The 18,466-nt window shown below is 42.3% G+C and overlaps 1 protein-coding gene across 15 annotated transcripts in view; it reads right to left on the bottom strand.

Annotated features, from left to right (window-relative positions):
• ERC2 (ELKS/RAB6-interacting/CAST family member 2) overlaps window positions 1–18,466 on the bottom strand; it is a 970,222-nt gene that overhangs the window by 170,931 nt on the left and 780,825 nt on the right. For 2 of the 15 annotated variants that reach the window (XR_012090622.1, XM_073010031.1), the window contains exon 18: window positions 13,575–13,640. The exons of 10 other annotated variants lie outside the window; for them this stretch is intronic. Coding sequence is in view for 3 of the 5 variants with exons in the window: in XM_073010031.1 (XP_072866132.1) it covers window positions 13,614–13,640 (27 nt within the window). In the remaining 2 variants the exon portion in view is untranslated. Of the gene's footprint in view, window positions 1–12,600; window positions 13,267–13,574; window positions 13,641–18,466 lie in introns of those variants that run through there. 3 more of the 15 variants (XR_012090623.1, XM_073010030.1, XM_073010032.1) reach the window with 3 other exon arrangements.

Genomic DNA, 18,466 nt, shown 5'->3' with positions numbered 1-18,466 from the left:
CACACCCTTACCCCATGAGATCCTATATGCAGACTGGACACTCTACTCATGAAAAAAGGGAAGAACAAAAGAAGAGGTGGTGAAATAAGATGTGAGAAGGAAGCAGAGAAGTGGTCAATGGAGATAACTCCTAAGGTGGAGAGGAGGAAAATGGACAGAGCCCTGGTCGGCTGTCTTCATGATTCTTAAAGAAATTGGCCCATCTTCCCCTTCCCATGAGGGAGTTTGCTGGGGAGCTTGAAGACTACAGCAGAGGTTGAAAAAGGTCACCATGGGGAATGTAATGTGAGTCAGTGCAGACAAGCAACTGCCCTGCAGCTCTGGAGTCAGACATACCTGGGTTCAAATGCTACCTCTGAGATTTTGGAGCTATGTGACTTTGGGCAAAGAGCTTTCCCTCTCTGTGTCTGAGTTTCCTCATCTTGAAGACAGGATCATAGTGGTACATACCACATACGGAGATGTCAGGATGAACAAGATGACCAATGCGAAAGCACTTAGAATGGGGTGGCAAATAATGGCCCAATAGGTCAAATCCAGCCAGCCACTGGTTTTTGTGTGGTCTGCAAGCCAAAAATGGGTTTTGCCTTTTTCATTAGTTGGCGGGGGCGGATTTTTAAAAAATGAATATTTTGTGACACATGGAAATGATACGAAATTCAAATTTCACTGTCCATAAATATAGTTTACAGTGGAACACAGCCATGCCCACTTGTATGGTATCTGGCTGCTTTTGCATGGCAAGGGCAGGGTTATGGAGTTGCAGCCAAGACCACATATGGCACACTCATGGCTTTGCACTGCTGTTCACACACTACAAATGGCAGCAAGGTTGCTCTAACTTGACCACACTTTGAGTGTCATGCATATCACCTATCTGTATGGACAGATATTTTAAAAGATGAAATACACAAAATACCAGTACAGATCAGCATTAACAGATGAACATTTGCAATAGATTTTGACAATAGAGGATACTAATTTTGACCTCCAATAAAGTGCCATGTTATCCCCTAAAAGAAACCCACTCTCTTCTCATTAGTAGAGGTATATAACAAAAAATTATACTCATTATATTTTGAATTTCTTCAATAAAAAGATCTATGAACATTTGTTTTTTTTTCTTGTTACATAAACATCTATATCTGGATTTTGCCCACAGATTTTGGACCACAAAACCTAAAATATTTACTATCTGGACATTGCAAAGTTTTCTAGTAAGCCCTGACTTGGGACAGTGGTGGGCACGTGGTCGTCAGCACAGGAAAGCAAATGCTAGCCTTTCCTTTGCCGATATCCTTTGAGAAAGGCCCCACGTTCCTTTTTATTTGTCTCAGTCTTGTTGAACAGTGAATATATATGCCCATTAAGCTCCAGGTAAGTAAGCACTTGGCAAAACATAGTTGCCAAGCATCATAAGATAAATAAAAGCCTAATGGTGGTGCTAGGCTATCTGCCTTCTCCTTTTCAGGTCGATTAATCATTTTGGCATGAAGTTGTCCAGGTTTCGTGTTAACTACCTCAGTCAGTGGTGGTAGCTCCACCTGTTTGGAAAATGGCTCATCCTATAGTCCAAGAGAAGTCAGGCTGCACAAAACTTTCTCCAAATATATTCTGTGTACTCTAATTCCACATGAGGGTCTGAGAAGAAAAGGGGTTGGGAGCAATAAGCACAGAAAACGCTCTTTCTCTGGAGTGTGACGGTTGGCTTGAGGACCCTGGCCTGTCAAAGGCTCTGAGAAGGCCTGCAGTAGAGAAACCTATGAATTCTGTTTAATCCAGCTTTGCTCAAACTTATTTGAACACCATATGCCTTTATGACTATTTTTTAAAAATAGTGGCTAGGTCGAGTAGCTCATTCCTGTAATCCCAGCACCTTGGGAGCTGAGGTGGATCATCTGAGCCCAGAAGTTTGAGACCAGCCTGGGCAACATAGCAAGACACCATCTCTAGGCCCCCCACCCCCACACAAATAGCCAGGCATGGTGGTGTGTGCCTCCTAGCTACACAGGAGGCCGAGGTGCAGGATCTCACTTGAACCCACAAGTCTGAGACTGCGGAGAGCCATGATCACACCACTGCACTCCAGCCTGGGTGACAGAGGACCCTATTTCAAAAAAAAAAAAAATTGTCTCTTAATATCCAACACCATCAGTGCACGGAGGAACACTTTAGGGAATTACTACTAGAGTGGAAGGAGTAGCTAGCCAAGAGTCACGTGTTTGAAGTTCATGTACTAGTTCCCCTGTGTCTCATCTGTATAGCCCTGGACAAACCTCCTTTTGTTACTCTATAAAATAGGCATGGTGTCACCTGTCTGCCATCCTCATAGAGCTGATGGGAGATCAGATGAAAATCAGGGACATAGGGCATTTTCTCTAAACTGGCAAGGGTGCTACGTAAGTGAGACAGAAGTAGAAGAAATGGCAGTATCAGCTCTTGGAACTTTAAGGTGTTTTCCCCAAGATGAGTGAACTAGGCAGAGAGCCACTGTGTTTAAGGCCCCCTCACTGTTTGTCAGGACGGCAGTGACCGACAGAGGAGCAAATGCCAGAGTCCATCCTTCCCTGTCCCCAGTCCCTGCCATGGAAAGGCAACCCAGCTACATAAAGCTCCTGCAGGCGTCGGCAGGTAGGAGTCTCTTGCCTGGAGTAAGGCCCTCACATGAGGAAATGGCTCAATGGTCCGGGCTCCGTTAACATGTTAACATGTAAAATATGTTTTTTTAACATATTTTAAAAAAAACATAATTTTTAAAAATAATAACATGGAGAAAATTCATCTGGTACATCTCAGCTGGCACCCTCACATATCATCACCTCCTTATCTGACATATCAGATTTCCCTGTGTCCCAAGCCCATTGTGTAATGAGGGACAGAGATTGCTCTTTGGCTCTAGAAGACTTCCTCATTCTCCCTTTCTCATTCCACACACCATGAGAGGGAAGGACAATTCTTTTCAGTGGCCAATTGTACGAAGCCTGAATCATGTTTCGGATCAGCTGGGGGAAACACTGTTAGCCCTGCAAGCCCTTCCTCTCTGAGAAGGAAACAGGCTGGCCATGAGTTTCCCAGTGTGTCACCTGCCTTCAGACAAAGAGGAGCAGAGGCCGGATGCCGTGGCTCACACCTGTAATCCCAGCACTTTGGGAGGCCAAGGCAGGGGGATCACAAGGTCAAGAGATCGAGAGCATCTTGGCCAACATGGTGAAAACCTGTCTCTATTAAAAATACAAAAACTAGCTGGGTGTGGTGGCGCATGCCTGCAGTCCCAGCTACTCGGGAGGCTGAGGGAGGAGAATCACTTGAACCTGGGAGATGGAGCTTGCAGTGAGCTGAGATTGTGCCACTACACTCCAGCCTGGTGACAGAGTGAGACTCTGTCTCAAAAAAAAAAAAAAAAAAAGAACAAAAAGGAACAGAAAGGTTTCTTCAATGACATGATTTTTATCATGCTCCCAACCTAGTGCCCCAGCACCAGGGGAGACAAGTACAAAAAAATAAATAAAACCGCAAACCCAACACAAAACAACAGCAGCCAGAGTCCCACACACTGAATCTGTTTATGATCCAGTGTCATGGCCAATGGGGAGACTCCCTTTGGTGTTTTGTTTGTTTGTTTGTTTGTTTTCTTTTTTAGTAGAGGTATTCGTACAGAAACTCCTTTCAAATAACACAGTGACTTCAGAGATCAAGGTGCACAGAAAGAAGAACGGAGGCTGGAGGATCAGCAGGGTTGCTAATTCCATCACACACTGACTCAGGGCAATCAGAGGCACTCCTCTGACACCTGAGCAGGGAACAATGAAGCCTCGTGTACCACTGCCAAGGACAAACCTACTGGGCAGCAGTGTACTCTTCCCAGCCTCTGCATCCCAGGGGCTCCAGAGTGCTTGGCCACTCCAGCCTGCCCCTGACCTCCCGACTTCCTGATGCAGAGCATATCTCAAAATTATAAACAGATGTGAAAAACAGTCATGTAATGCCGAGTAAATGATAATACCACCTTTAAAGACTTAATTCATCAGGTGGGAGTGGTGGAACCAGTATTTGAACTTGGTCTGTGAGGCTCTAGAGCCTGGATACTACCCAACCACTCTGCACCAAAGGTTATGCAAAGTCAGATTCCCATCTCCATCAAGTACATATTTACAAGACCATCTGCATAGGAACAATATGGCAAGATAAATACTGAAAGGTTAAAAATGATGCTTTCTCTGAATGAGGATTTTGAGAAATTTTTTTTCCTGATATCCTTATTAAACTTCCTAAGTTTTCTGAAATGAACATAAAAGTAATACACGGGGAAAATGAATTGTTGGCTGTAAGAAGCTCAGGTTTCCCAGTGAAAGCAATCTGCGATTATTATTTCAGGGCCTCATCCTGTGTTTGCCCTCTGATAGACAAAGATACAATGTACAGCGAGGGGTCTTTCACCATATATGGGAGTCTGCCTTTTTATTCTGGATCTAATAGGTTTAACTGAAAATCTTCTCTCAAAGAGATTATAACAATCTTTCTTCTTCAAACTTCCAGGGGCTCTGTTTCTACCACTCTGCATATACACAGTGACTGAGGAACTAAGGAAATGTTTGGGGACTGGCAGATTCTAAAGCTATCCTTGCTCTTCAACCACCCACACAAACCTAAAAGAAGGGACCTGATTTATTAAGGTGCACAGCAGGAGGGCACACAGTGGGGTTGCAAACGCTGACCCTTAGGCTGAAAGAAATGTCAAGGAGTCTCCTTATAAAGACTCAGCATATCAGTGATTTTGTCACCATGGGGGCAACCCTGTGAGCTGCAAGGCATGCGTGGACCTATGTTTACAAGTGCAGGATTTGCGTCAGAGAGATGGGGGCCTGACGTCCCAGTCTTTCTCCACTCAAGACCAAACATACCAGCAGCTTAGATCCTGACCTGACACAGTAGAAATTCTCAGTTGCTGTGTGCTGTTGTTCTCAGCATTTACGTTATATTTCCCAGAAAACAAAGTTAGAGGGCATGTATATTCCTAGAATACATTCCCATCTCAAAGTCTCTGATAAACACATTCACGGGGAAGGCACAATGAGGGTTGCAGTACCAGTTTCATAAGAACACCAGGTAGCCACCAGGTGGTGGACTAGCAATTTTCCTGTAGGGATCTTGTGACTCTGGAGAAGGAATATATGGGGGAGGCCTGAGGATACAGTTAAGGTACATTTTGGTAAGGCTAATGACCTCCAGCCAATGGATGCTCCAATAGCAGAAAGGAATCTAGCCATTCTGATTGATACGCCCAGTGGTGGCCATAATATGTGCTCTGATTTTAGATGTTGTCTTGGTTTTCCCCTTTGGTTGGGGCTGTGGAGATGGTTGGAAAGAGGTGGGGCTGGAGTTGCTTTCCCTGAACCAACAAGACAATTCTGACCCAGAGCATTACATTGCCCACCAATTGGATGGTTCCCCAAAGAGGCCTCTGAGAAGTATATATTCTCAGTCTACAAGTCTCAGAATGAAACCTGTGAGCCTGCTCAACCCCACATTACATATTCTAGAGGAATACCTTATGGTCTCCCTGAAAGTGCCATTATGGCCATTTTCAAGTGTTATTAATAATTCTTTTAGAAGCTTTGGTTCTGCCTCCAACATTAAATGATGCCCTGCATTGTTTAAAAACCTTCTCTTTCTTTCTCTCTCTCTCTCTCTCTTTTTGTTTTTTTTTTTTTTTTTGACAGTTTAGCTCTTGTCATCCAGACTGGATTGCAATGGCGCGATCTCCACTCACTGCAATCTCTGCCTCCCAGGTTCAAGCAATTCTCCTGCCTCAGCTTCCCAGGTAGCTGGGATTACAGGCATGTGCCACCACGCCCAACTAAGTTTTTGCATTTTTAGTAGAGACAGGGTTTTGCCATGCAGGCTGGTCATGAACTCCTGACCTCAAGTGACCCACCCACCTCAGCCTCCCAAAGTGCTGGGATTACAGGTGTGAGCCACTGTGCCCAGCCTTTCTTTCTACCTTTCTGATAACTTGGGTGATCCTCTGAGTTAAAGCATGTATAATATTGTGATGTCCCAGGTGTAAGACAATTGATGGGCAGGATTGTCACATAAGATCACACACGTCTCTCTGGCACCTGCTAACACTGACAGTGCTAACTGCCACAGGCACCTCTCTCCCTACTCTCACCCATGGCAGACTTTCAGGCTGGCTGGTTTTGCTGATGTTCACTGAGCTTATTATTGTTGTTATTATGATTATTTTAGCATTCAGCTTTTCATATCCCTCCCACCCATTGGTATCTGTGTCTCAGATTAATTTTCACCAGATGCGAGTGTCTGGACTTCTCCAAGATTTGTTATTTTCCCTCCATGTTCCTAACCTTCTTCAGGCCATTTGTGTGATTTCTCTGACCTCGCTAGTGTTTCCAACACCTTCCAAATTAGTGTCATCTGTGACTTTCCTTCATATGCTCTTTTCTCCCCTTTACAGATCATTAATAAAGAGGTTAAACAAGACCAGACCAACAGCATACTCTAAAGCAAATGACAAAGGGGTGGGAGAGCCAGCGTGCTCCCTGTGCGCCAGCCCTGGCACAGGAAGGATGTAATGTAATGCAGTAACACTCTGCTAGACGCCTCCCGCCTCTGGCCCATGGTAATTTATCACCACTGTTTGTTTATGATTTCTCAGCCAGATTTCAAGTCCTGAGAGTGTGGTCGTATCTAAGCCAACATGCATTGCTTTGCCAGGTAACCCTTATGAGCTCCAGAAAAACCCACAGGAACTTATTTACTGCCCTTCAATCTGCTTAAAAGCTTCTACCTCGGCCCCCAAGTCCTTCACCCTTGAGAGCAGAAAGAGGTGGACTGAGACATGATTATCCTTTTCTCTCTTCCAATTCATTAGCTCACAATTAATTATTTGTTAAATATTCATTGGCTTTCATGTTACTCATTAGATTTTTGTTTTAGTTGAAAGAAACCCTCTGCTACAAACATGGACTAATTCATACTCTCCAACAATCAACCTTTCCTTTGCTATACCCAAGTGTTACAAAAATCAAAGGTAACTGGAGAGGGTATGTTTATAGGGTAAATATGCTTTAAGTAAGGCTTGTTAGAAAATGTGTAGATGGCCTGGGTGTAGCTATGGCCACAGGAATAGATTGCTTTTCTTCTGCCTTTTCTTTTACCTCCCAAATTCAACAACCCCAGTATCAACCACTTTCCTCTGTTTACGGATACAGTACACTTTCCTGAGCCCAGAAGTAACATAATAGTGATATATTGATATTCTACCTAGGGTTGAATACTCACCGTGTACCAGGCATGGTTTGGCATCTTACTCAGCTCATCACAGCCCTGGGGGTGTCACAACCTTCCTCAAAGAGAATATGGAGGGGAGAGATGGAAGGTGACTTACCGAAGGTCATCCAAACCTAGGTCTATCTGAATCCAGAGACCACGCTGTTAGCCACCCCACCACAATGTTACCCAGTCTCCCATAGATGAGGGTCTGTTTCACTTTTTCTGAGTCACTGGCCCCACTATCTGCTGAGGAACATAAATACTCTCTTTACGGGGATGTACATACATCCACATTGAAGTCTATTAACCACATCAGGGGATCTGCAGAGCCTCCAGGGTTTATGGACGCCAGCTTGAGAATCTGTGTACTACATTAAGCTCCTCCAGGGTAGGAATCACACTTTGTTCACTACCTTGACTCCAGTACTGAGATGTATATCCAGTACATCTCCAGTACTAAGATGAAGAAATATTTTTTGAATAAATTACTAATTGCAAAGACCGTGAATAGGATATTCAAGTTGAAGCTCTAAACAGCAGCTTTGTAAGCCTGAATAGAAGACATAAATATACAGACACCTTCCAGAGGAGTAGAAGAGCAAAATAAAAGGAAGAAGTGGAGACAGAGATAAAGCAAAAACATCTTACTTTGCCCAGGAATCGGTTTTGCAATTGGAAGTAGGCAGAGACATTGTCTTGGTGGTTCTAAAACATCTCGTAGCTACTTCTGGTTAGTTCTCATATTAACTCCTGAAAAGAGATTATTGAAAGCTTCTTCTGCAGAAAAATAATATACGTAGAATTTCAAGATGGGAAGTCAATTATCAAAAGCAATCAAAACCTCATGCTGTATCCCTTAACCCACAGAATCCTTGATCCCTGGAGATCTCAGGGGGAACTGCAAGAGCCAATGGCAACTCCCTCCTCTCTAGGACCCTAGAGTCCCTAGGTCCCTTTCAACCTCCTACAACTCTGGGGTTTTTGTTTTTCCACAGATCGCTACCACTTACATGTCTCCTAATTCTATAACTACTGATTTTGCTTTGCAATATCCTTTTCTTCAAGAGTTGGAGGAGTCACTCACTCTTGAAGTTAGACTTCAGCCATGCTTTAAACTTGTCAGCCTGCACATTACTGCAATAAGAGGCCAGAGATTCCCCCGCTGATAGGCAGGAACATGGAAAACAGCCTATTTCAAAAGCCTGCCTTTCTCTTGGCCAGACCGACTGGACATCTGGGGAAACCAGAACTCTGAGTTCCCTCTCAGTGCCCCCACCACCACCACCAACAATGGCCTGCTCCAGCTTTGACACCCAAGGTAGAAATCTGGAGGCATTCTCAATTTTGTTCTTTATCTTACCTCCCCATCCAAGTCCTCCTGGCTTCACTTCCTAGTCTTATCTCCAATTTATCCACTTCTCTGCATCTCCACTACTGCTGCCCTGGGTCAGTGCTATCAATTCTCTCACAGATCATGGAACAGCCTCTACTTCTGCTCTTCCTGCCATGACAATTCATCTTCTACACAGGAGCCAGGGTTGTTCAACAACATAAATCAAATCATGTCATGTCCCTGCTTTAACTCCTCTGATGTCTGCTCAGTTTTCTTAGGCTAAAAATCGAAACTCTCTACCTCGCCCTAAAAGGCCCTACATTTTCTGGCCCCTTCCTTCTTCTCCATCCTCATCTCGCTGTTTTGTGCTCTACCCAGAGTTACGGTCTTCAAGCTTCTTCAGCTTATAAACTCCTTCCCACCTCCAGCTTTTGAATGCCTCCTGGGACCACCTCCCAAATGCATGCCTTGGTGTGGGTACCTCCTGACTCTCCGCTTTTAAGACTTGGCTTAAAACTTACTTCCCTGGAGAGATGCTTGCTGAATATCCTTTCTTAAGTAGGTCCCTCATGTTAATCTCAGTATCTTTCTGGTTTCCATCAAAGCCATGACCAAAATGTACAAGGTTTCCATTGAGATGTCTAATTATTTATGTTCTGTCCCTTGACTGGATGGCAAGATCCACAGGGCAGCAACCATGGCAATCTTATTCGTCATTGATTTCCTAGCGTCTAACTGAGAACCGTTTGGTGAAAGAATGGACAAATGAGTGAATAATAAATGAAGGAATGAATAAATGAAAGTCTTAGTAGCCAACGGCACAAGAAAGAGATATATCAGATCCTCAGTTACACAAAATCTAAATTGCATTAAAAGCACCAGGAGGTACCCCTGTACAGGAGGTGTAAAAGAAAACCTGCACTTTGCATAGAAACCACCACTTTGTATAGAAACCTCTGCTTTGTGTAGAGCTCAGAGCTCTTTCTTTGACTTTCTGTTTGCCACCATTAAATTTCTCTAGTCCCAGGACAAGCACAGACCCAGTGTCCAGACTCTGTCTGCTAAAAGAAGGCAAGTCGGACATGAACTTCCTAGCCAAAATAAAACATCTCCTTCCTCCTTCTTTCATTCTTCCAGAGGGGAGGCATGGCAGGCAGTTCCACTGGGCCATCCAGCACTTTTATTTGTAAAACACCCCTTCCTCATGTCTAAATGTTCTGGAATTCATATTTTTTACTCACCATAACGTTGTCCATGTGCTGGTGGCAGAGAGCTACAATTCTTCATTTTGAACAGGCTGCATCTACTAGCATCACAGCCTCATGCCAAAACTTGTTAATGCCACATCTGTATTTTTACGAATCGGGTCCTAAAAATTTGTATATGTTTTCAATCAAAAAAGACTAATTCCTTTCTAGTGGTTTAAGAAATAAAAACTTGTGTTCTATCTCTGCTGAATTATAAGAGTTCACAGTAAGAGCTCAAACATTTAAATGTCAAGGCAGATGTGGCACTAAATCTCACAAGGTGCCTCGATTCGCTCGTCCATTGCCCACCTCATTGATGTTCACAAACCCGAATGCCTCTTGGGGGGTCCGAGGAAAACACCTTCATTCGACGTAAATGAAGAAGTATTTGCTGACACAAATGATACCTACATTAAGTGGATTTTCCTGAAGGAAAGTTATGGAGAATTGAGGCGCTGCTTTTCCTGCATTTTGCAAGGCAAGATAGGGAATAGAGTTAGGCCTCCAAGAGCACCTTTTCACAGTTGAAAGTATGTGTGCATGTGGGGTTTGGGGGGTTGGTGGTGAGAGGACAGTGGTTGAATACACAGTGCCCGGGATACCTATGAGGGCAACAACTTGCTGGAAATGTGATCCCATGGAGTCTGAGAAGAAACCCAGAACAATGAGGCTGGTCACAGGTAAATCTTAGGCATAAGAAAACAAGAGTGTGGATGATCCAACAGAGAGGGGGAGTATAAAGAGAATTGAAAAGCAGAATATAGGAATATATGGTTGGTGTAGGCAGCATAGATTACATAATTACTGGCACTGAGGGCAAATGAACACGTGAGGCCCCTTCTTTGAAAAACGTTAGGAATTTCAAGACAGTGACAGCAGAGTTTTAACCTAAGAGTGAAGCCCTTCTAAGTGTAGGGCCTGTGGACTGCACAGGCCACATGCTGATAAATCCAGGCCTGAATGTGAGGTTTAAGAGGGGAAAGGCTAGCTCTGGGGGCTGTCAAAACTCTTTAGAAAAGTAAACTTTCCCTGGTCCACTGTGTGCTCGGAAAATATCACTCTTGAATGACCATAGTGAGACAAATAAATCATGTCTGGACTTAACCTCCAGAAGTGGCAAAAAAGGGAGGAGCTGGCAGGGTTGTTATGCTAATTCCAATTTGCTGTAATTTTTAGAGTAACTTTTTCTAAATTATGATTCATTTCAGCACCAAAACTCCAGATTCAAGTCAGAGCCTTCTGATGCTATTATGAGCATATTACTGTTGTCTAGTAAAATAACATCTTGTAATGTTTCTTTTATAGGGGCCATAAATCAAAACATTGAAAACAGTTAATTTTTAATGTACCACTATTATCCATCTTTAGTTATAAATTTAATGTCTCCTAAGGCCTCATGGATTGTAATGCAACTCAAAACATGCAACGGCTGCTCAAAAACAGAAGGTTCCCCCAGTATCTCATTATTTAAATCCTTAAAGACATGGTTTTAAAAGCCTGAGGATATCTAAGCAAACTTGTTTAAAGGAGTCATAAAGAAAGATAAGTAGTTTTCCTCTGAAGCATATGAAATTTATTACAGCATACTAAAGTAGGATTATATATTGACTAAATTACTAGAAACATTTATTTTCTGGTGTCCATGGCATTTGGGGAAATTCATGAAGAAATAAAGGGGATAGGGCTTAATACGATTGTCTGCATTTGCCTTAAGCAAGGCAAGATTTCCTATGGGTCTTGGAGCCGATTCCATCCTGAGGATAACAACACTGTTCATATCTCCCGGTATCATGAATCTTGTGAAAGAGCAATAAAAAATCTTCACTATTCAGGAGGACACACAAGTGCAGCCTAGCACCCTGATACTCACGATGACAGAAGTAGCTTCACAGAAGAGCCCCAAGTAGGAGCTATACTTTTCAAGACAACTGCCAAACTCTTAGAACTTTCCTTTACCTACCTAGCCCATGCATGTTTGAGGCAGGCTTCATGTGTTTGCTTTTTAATGCTATAAAACGCTTTCTTCTCATTTCATATTAGTTTAGGTCAATTTCCACTTTTATTAGCTTTTTTTTGTGAGTAAACGTGACATTTCTCTTAATATTTTCCCTAGAGAGGGAAAGAGTTGCTCCCATAGAACATCCAGAACTTCTCTGATTTCCCCACTTCCTCATACTGACAAGCTTTCCTATGGAATGACTTTGCATCTAGAAGTGTTAATTCCAGTGCCATTTTCCCCTTTGCTAAGAAAAGGGAGAAGAGATGAGATACTCCTGTATTAACATGAAGCAGGTTTTACCGGCAGCAAATGGATCCAGGAGGCATTACATCTTTACTATGTAGAAAGATGTTATATCTGAAAACCACCATTCTGTGAACTTCACCCTCAGTACCAAAAAAAAGCAAACTGACCCATTAGTGGGATGTATAACAGGTTCAAGTGAGAAGTAAAACACAACAATGAAACTCACCAACAGGCAAAACGTACCAGCTCTAGGTTAAACTTCACCTGAAGCACCACCTGCCATGCTATTTGAAGGCAAGACTTGGGAAAAGACATAAATGCTAAGTTATCCCCAAGAATTGTCCCACACCTGTTGATTCTCCAGCACTGTGTCATTTCATGCTTGTCTCAGAATAAAGAACTATACATTGAATACTTTCTGATCAGAAAAAATCACCATGGCACACAATCTATATTCCTTGTTCCAAATAAAATGTCATATGCAATGTTATCAAGTTTAATACCGTATTCCATGTAACCATATGTATATTCAACTCCAGGGAGTTTGTGACTTGGTGTTCCACAGCCTGCAGTGTACAGGAGAGGTGTAATTCTCAGCAGCAAAAGTTTCTAGACTTCAATGTTCCATTTATAACCATGTGGTAATTACATGTGTCATTATTCAATCGTAATGCAGATAGGATGTAAATAAAGGGTGAGTTCTTCATAGCTAAAGATCAGCTTTTAAAAGTACAAAACCCTCTGATAAATACAATGTGTGTAATTTCTAATGCAAAGCCTCTTAGAAGTATAATTTTTAAAAAGCAACAGATAAAATGTCACTAATAAGACCTGCTAATACGAATATTTCTATTCTAATTCATTTAAAGAGTTACAGTTACCCATTCACCATTACTATGCCTTGATCCTTGTGTTTTCTTCAGAACTGCCATAGAAGAGATAGCACAATCCATTAAACGGGCTTCTTAGAGATGATAGTTTCAGCTCCATGAAGATACATAGTTTTATTTTCCTTATTCCTTGCCAAACATTTGACACAACCAGAAGGACGTGAGAGTCACACCACACTGGCATATCTGGTAAAAGCAAGTAGTCGGCTGAAAACCACGACTGGAGAATTGCGACAATTTCTGAGTCCACAATCATGCCTTAAAAAGTGTGTATAAATCCTAGTAAGGGCATAGTTTACATCTTAAATAACGTAGAAACATTTGAATCGTGCTAAACCCAGCCCCAACAAGGCAGAGCAGTAATGTGGTTGTGGGGTGGGGAGGCGAGGTAGGATGGAGGGGGCTCTTGGGAGGGGTCAGGGGACGCGGACATTCTGCGCGCACAGAACACAGTAGCAAACACAGGGCACAATCCACAAACATCAGCGAGCACAATTGAGCACGCACACAATACAACACTAGAATGCAATTTTTTAAGAAAAATGATATAAAAGATGGTTTCTCACCCCTCAAAACAAAACTGGAACTTTGGTTTACAGGCCCGGCTATGCCCATATGCCCTCCTCGTCATCCTGCGGCCGGCCCGAGGTAGGGAGGTGCACAGAGAGGAGGGGAGCACCAGAATGAAAGAAGAGAAGGTTAGTTACACCGAGATGCACTGGAAAGGCACGCTAATCTTCACTTTGTTTTTTAATCTTCAAGACTGAGGAAAAAAATCCATAGTAACTTAAGTTCCACATCACCGACTTGTCAAATACATAACCAAGTTTTGTATCTATGGCAACCCACACACAAAAACATTCCACCCACCCAGCTCTGACTCTGTGTCAAGATTGGATTAGAAGATTAACATTAGTCTACATTAGCAGATGATTATTTTTTTGGAAAGCATGCAATCTGAATTGCATATGCCTAAGGAGTAGATTAAACCTTTTAAGTAAGCAGAGAAGTAATTATAGTAATCAAATACCCTTAATTTCTCTTAAGCTTAAAGTATCAATAAAGGCTGAAGAAGAATTTTTTAAAAACACACACACACAACTCCATCTACTCGGGTGGAACAAACTTTTTCAGCAGGCGATAATTCATATTGGTTATTCCACAAAGGCTCAAACATGCATCTTCTTAGTTGACAGATTCTACGTTGCTCTCAGCATGAAAGAGGATGCACTGGCGATGGTATGATTATACAGTTGCGTGGAATGATTATACATTTGCAATCAAATAAGTTTCAAAGAAAAGAGAGGTAAACTTTCAATTCAGTAGAATGCTTGTAGAAAGAAAGTTTTGTTTAACTTAAAATTGTGTTCAAACTGCGGATAAACTGAAACTTCTTTCCTTGGAATTCTTGTGGAAAAGTGTTTCCAAAATAGCTCTGGTGACTTTCCTCACTTAGTAAAGTGGCTAATATACAGGCAAATGGAATCTTTGAAGACAGAGGTACATCCCCATATCAAAGTCCCTGTTTTGAACAATTCTCACAGTTTACTGCAAGGATTGAAACATACCCTGGTGTCACGCATAATTTGAGAGCTGTGCCTTTTAATAGATCTCCAATCAAGTCAGATTTTGCCATGATTTGCCTCTTGTTTTGAAAATCAGGAATAGGAGGAAAAAAAACTTGGAATATTTTCTCATTATTTGACTCCTTATTGGTTAAGTTGTTATACTATTAGGTTGAATCATACGAAAATGCCAATACTTGGCCATTTTTACCTAGAAAAATAGCAGTTTCATACAGTTCCACCTAATCTGGCCAGTAGGTCTAGTCATTTTTATCTACTCAAAGATTTTTTTTCAACTGACTTTCAATACAGTTTATTACCTTTGTATTTCCAGGTATTTTATTTTATGCATTGAAAAAATTATTCTGAGAAGAGATCCAAAGAGTTCATCATACTGCCAAAGGGATCCATGGCCCACAAAGGTTACGAATCCCTGACTGACATGAGTCAATGGAATGATTTGCCCAGAGTCTGAACTGGATGACTCAGTATGAATTTTCACTTGACAGCTTAGGTAGGAATATTCTGGCAAACAATAAAATACATTGATCATTTTAGCTGGGCCTTCTTATGTAAAAATTATCTGTGTTTATTTATTATTAAACAGTCTAATAATTGTTCTTGGCAAGAAACTTCCCTTTTCCCTATGTGACTTAGGAAAAATGTATTTTTACATTCATTTAACTTCCTCTCTGTCCCTGGAGAAAAGCAAATTTGATGTTCCTTTTCATCTTCATAAAGGAGGAAAGTTTACAGCATAAGACCCGAGGGCATTCATAAATGGGTTTCAAGGGGCCTAGCAACCCCTTGAAATTCAATGAAGAATGTTGTTGAGTATGTGTGCAAATATATGTCTCTGGATGGAGGCCCTAGCTTTCATCATAAGATTCTTGACCCCCAAAATTGCTGCTGTAGAAAAACTCCAAGCATAGAAAGATGCTATGATTTGCCAAAGTCACAAAACAAAATAGGCTTTCTCTGAAATACAGCCTACAGCCACTGCCGACTTCTTAAATAGCTATAAAATAACTTTCCTTGCAGAGCAGTTTATTTCATTTCATATTTAAAACCCAACATCATATATACATTCATTTAGTTCCAAATCCATTCCTATCGGGTTTTAATTTTTAAAAGAGAAGAAAGTAAGCAAAAAGAAAAGCCACTGCCACCAAAACCTACTACTATTTTCTTAACAGTGAAATGTGGTCTAATGCAAATCACTTTTAGCAAATTAAATATATTAAAAAGTGGTAATTAATTATGATTGAAACAGACAGGAGTTGTAGTTTGAAAATATACGCTGCCAATATCACTACTACTGTTCCTCGTCCACCATAGGAATAAAAAGGAGCTCCCAGATGTCGAGGGTTATTAAAAACCAGATGTTCAGATCGACATCTTGTATGCTAGTGAATAAAGTAAAGAAATATGACAGTCCAATGTAAACTTTGCTAACATTTAATGTGGCAGAAATGTGGATAAATTCCTTTCATGAACTCAGAATATTATGCATTTTTAAAGGTTTTTAGTTTTTTAAAGTTTAAAGTTTTTAAAAGAAAATAGAGAAGTGGTGGCCCTTTCTGGTCTCTCTAATCTTCAAAGCTTAAACATGAATTGACCCTCATCGCCAAATGATCTGGGTCAGAGTGAGTGTCCGTTTGGGGAATAAAAAACAAAAATGCAGGAGCTAATCAGTGTGGGAGCTCCAAGTCTTTCCAAACACATGCAGCTGTTTCACGGCTGCACTGCCTGCATCTCTGTATGCAAATATTAATTTGCTCAGCAAACTTACTGCACAGAAATGTAAATTTGGGGACCCCAAAATAAGAAACAGCCAAGTATCACTTGATCCCTAACTTCATGCTAAGTTGTTGAGAAATACTTGGAGTTTTAAATTGCATCTATCAGGCCCGGGAGAATGTTTCCTTTCCTTGTTTTTCTGTTTCCAAATCCACTTTGCAGTGGCTGTTCTGAATGCTGCTTGGTGTTTGATCCCTGGTGTGTCCTTTGTGAGTGATTGTTCTGCCACAAGTTGCCAAAATATCTGGATGGGAAGAAAGACTCTAGTCCATCAGTCATCTGCATGCTTTTGTTCATCTGGGGATGGGAACATCCAAGGTGGACTGAAGCCCAGAGAGCACAGCGACCACAAAACACAGCAAATGCTGAAGGGGAGGAGGTTTAACTATCAAATAACCTCAGGACACATCTACAGTTCCAGGGATGATGTGACGGACAAGGGGTCTTGATGGAAATCCTGTAGTCCCAGATGCTGTGCCCTAATGGGATTATCTAAATATTGAGATAAAACAAAATTCCTCACCAATGGGCTGCTCACAGCGGCTATGTTGGTGACAAGCTCTAAAGGCAAAGGGACTGAGTCATCGTTGACAAGACAAGAGACTTGTTGTTGTTGGGGGGCATTTATTAGCTCCAGCAAAGAGGCTCTGAGAAGAAACTCTATAATCTGACATGATAAATGGCCCAGTGTAAACCTTTAATTGGTCACTATTTTGAAGTATTAGGTACAGCCAGCAGGCAAACCTGAGGCCACCACCGGATTTGTTTGTTTGTTTGTTTGTTTGTTTTGAACACCTGAAATTCTCTTTGAGTTGATAGCTGGCTTTTTTTCTTGAAACCAAAGAATTAATTTCCTAATGGGGATCTTAGTGTCGCACCTGTCCTAGAAAGGAAAAAGAGTAGAACCAGGGATGTATCATTTCCAAATAGCCTGCTGCCTTTGTGGGAACTCAGCTGAGGTCTCTGCCAGGAAGGTCCACCTGGCTTCCTTGCTGGAAGGGGTGCAAGGAGATGATCCTGGTTATAACTAGGTCTGGTGTGGGCAGTCTTCAGACTCGCCTCCACCCTTACTTCATTCGTCACTTCTCTAAAACTTCTGAAACTTCAAGCCCCAGGACTTTGCAAAGTTTGACTGCACAAGTCACGAAAGCAAGATCACAGTGTGGAATTTATGATGTGCCCTGAGCCTGGGCTCAACCAAAGCAGATCCTGTTAGCATTTCCAACTGCAGGCTTGGCCAGAGCCGGGAAAAACAGACACATGTGTAAAGGAAAACAATAGGCTTAGGCATGAGCCTGGAAAAGTGGGGCACCGAGCCTCATCAGGGCACTAGTGGGTTTTCTGCTAGGGTCAAGTCCAAACCTTCTCTCTGGAGACCATTCATCTGTCTTTCATCTCTCCTGCTTCCTGGAATGCTTAGTCCATGGATGAATGTCTGTGTTCTGGTGATGGGGTCAGGTATGGCTATAAACTCTTACATGACTTGTATTTATTATAACCTCCGGGGCCCATTTGCAGGTAAGATACCCCCCCCCCCACGCCCCGCCCTGCCAAACGGGAGAGTCCTAGCCAGGTTCAGAAATCTGCTTCCTGTTCTTTTAAAAATAAACGTTAGCTTATTTCTGAGCTGGCCTAGAAAAGAGCCAGTGTGTATTTGCACCTCCTCCAGGTTAGAAAGAGTGCTGACGGCTTCTGTGTTTCCTCTCCGAGGCTCACCAAGGCCCCATGACACAGGTGTCAGGAGGCTCTTTGTGCAGATGTGGAAAGGAAGGCTCAGGGAGGGAGGTCAGGTAGCTCACCAAAGGATACCTGGCTGGGAACTGGGGAGCCAGGGTCAAATTCCAGTCTGTCTAACCACAAAAATACACCCTTCTGACTCCACCATATGAGCCGAGAAGCCACAAAAAGAAGAGCTCACTTTGACCCCAAAAGACATTTGTTGGTTCTGCTTAGCTCAGCTCTAGAGTACACTGAACTTCGTCCTGCCTTCTTTCCAAGCTGTTGAAGACCCTGGTTGGAACTAGAAGCTACACCTTAGTTGGATCCCTCTGGCTCTTGGAAGAAAGGGGTCTTCACATGCAAGTAGAAGCTAT

Source organism: Chlorocebus sabaeus, chromosome 22 (genome assembly GCF_047675955.1).
Source record: "Chlorocebus sabaeus isolate Y175 chromosome 22, mChlSab1.0.hap1, whole genome shotgun sequence".
Taxonomy (NCBI): domain Eukaryota; kingdom Metazoa; phylum Chordata; class Mammalia; order Primates; family Cercopithecidae; genus Chlorocebus; species Chlorocebus sabaeus.
Note: the sequence above shows the minus strand (reverse complement) of the source record. Positions and strands in the feature narration are given on the sequence as shown.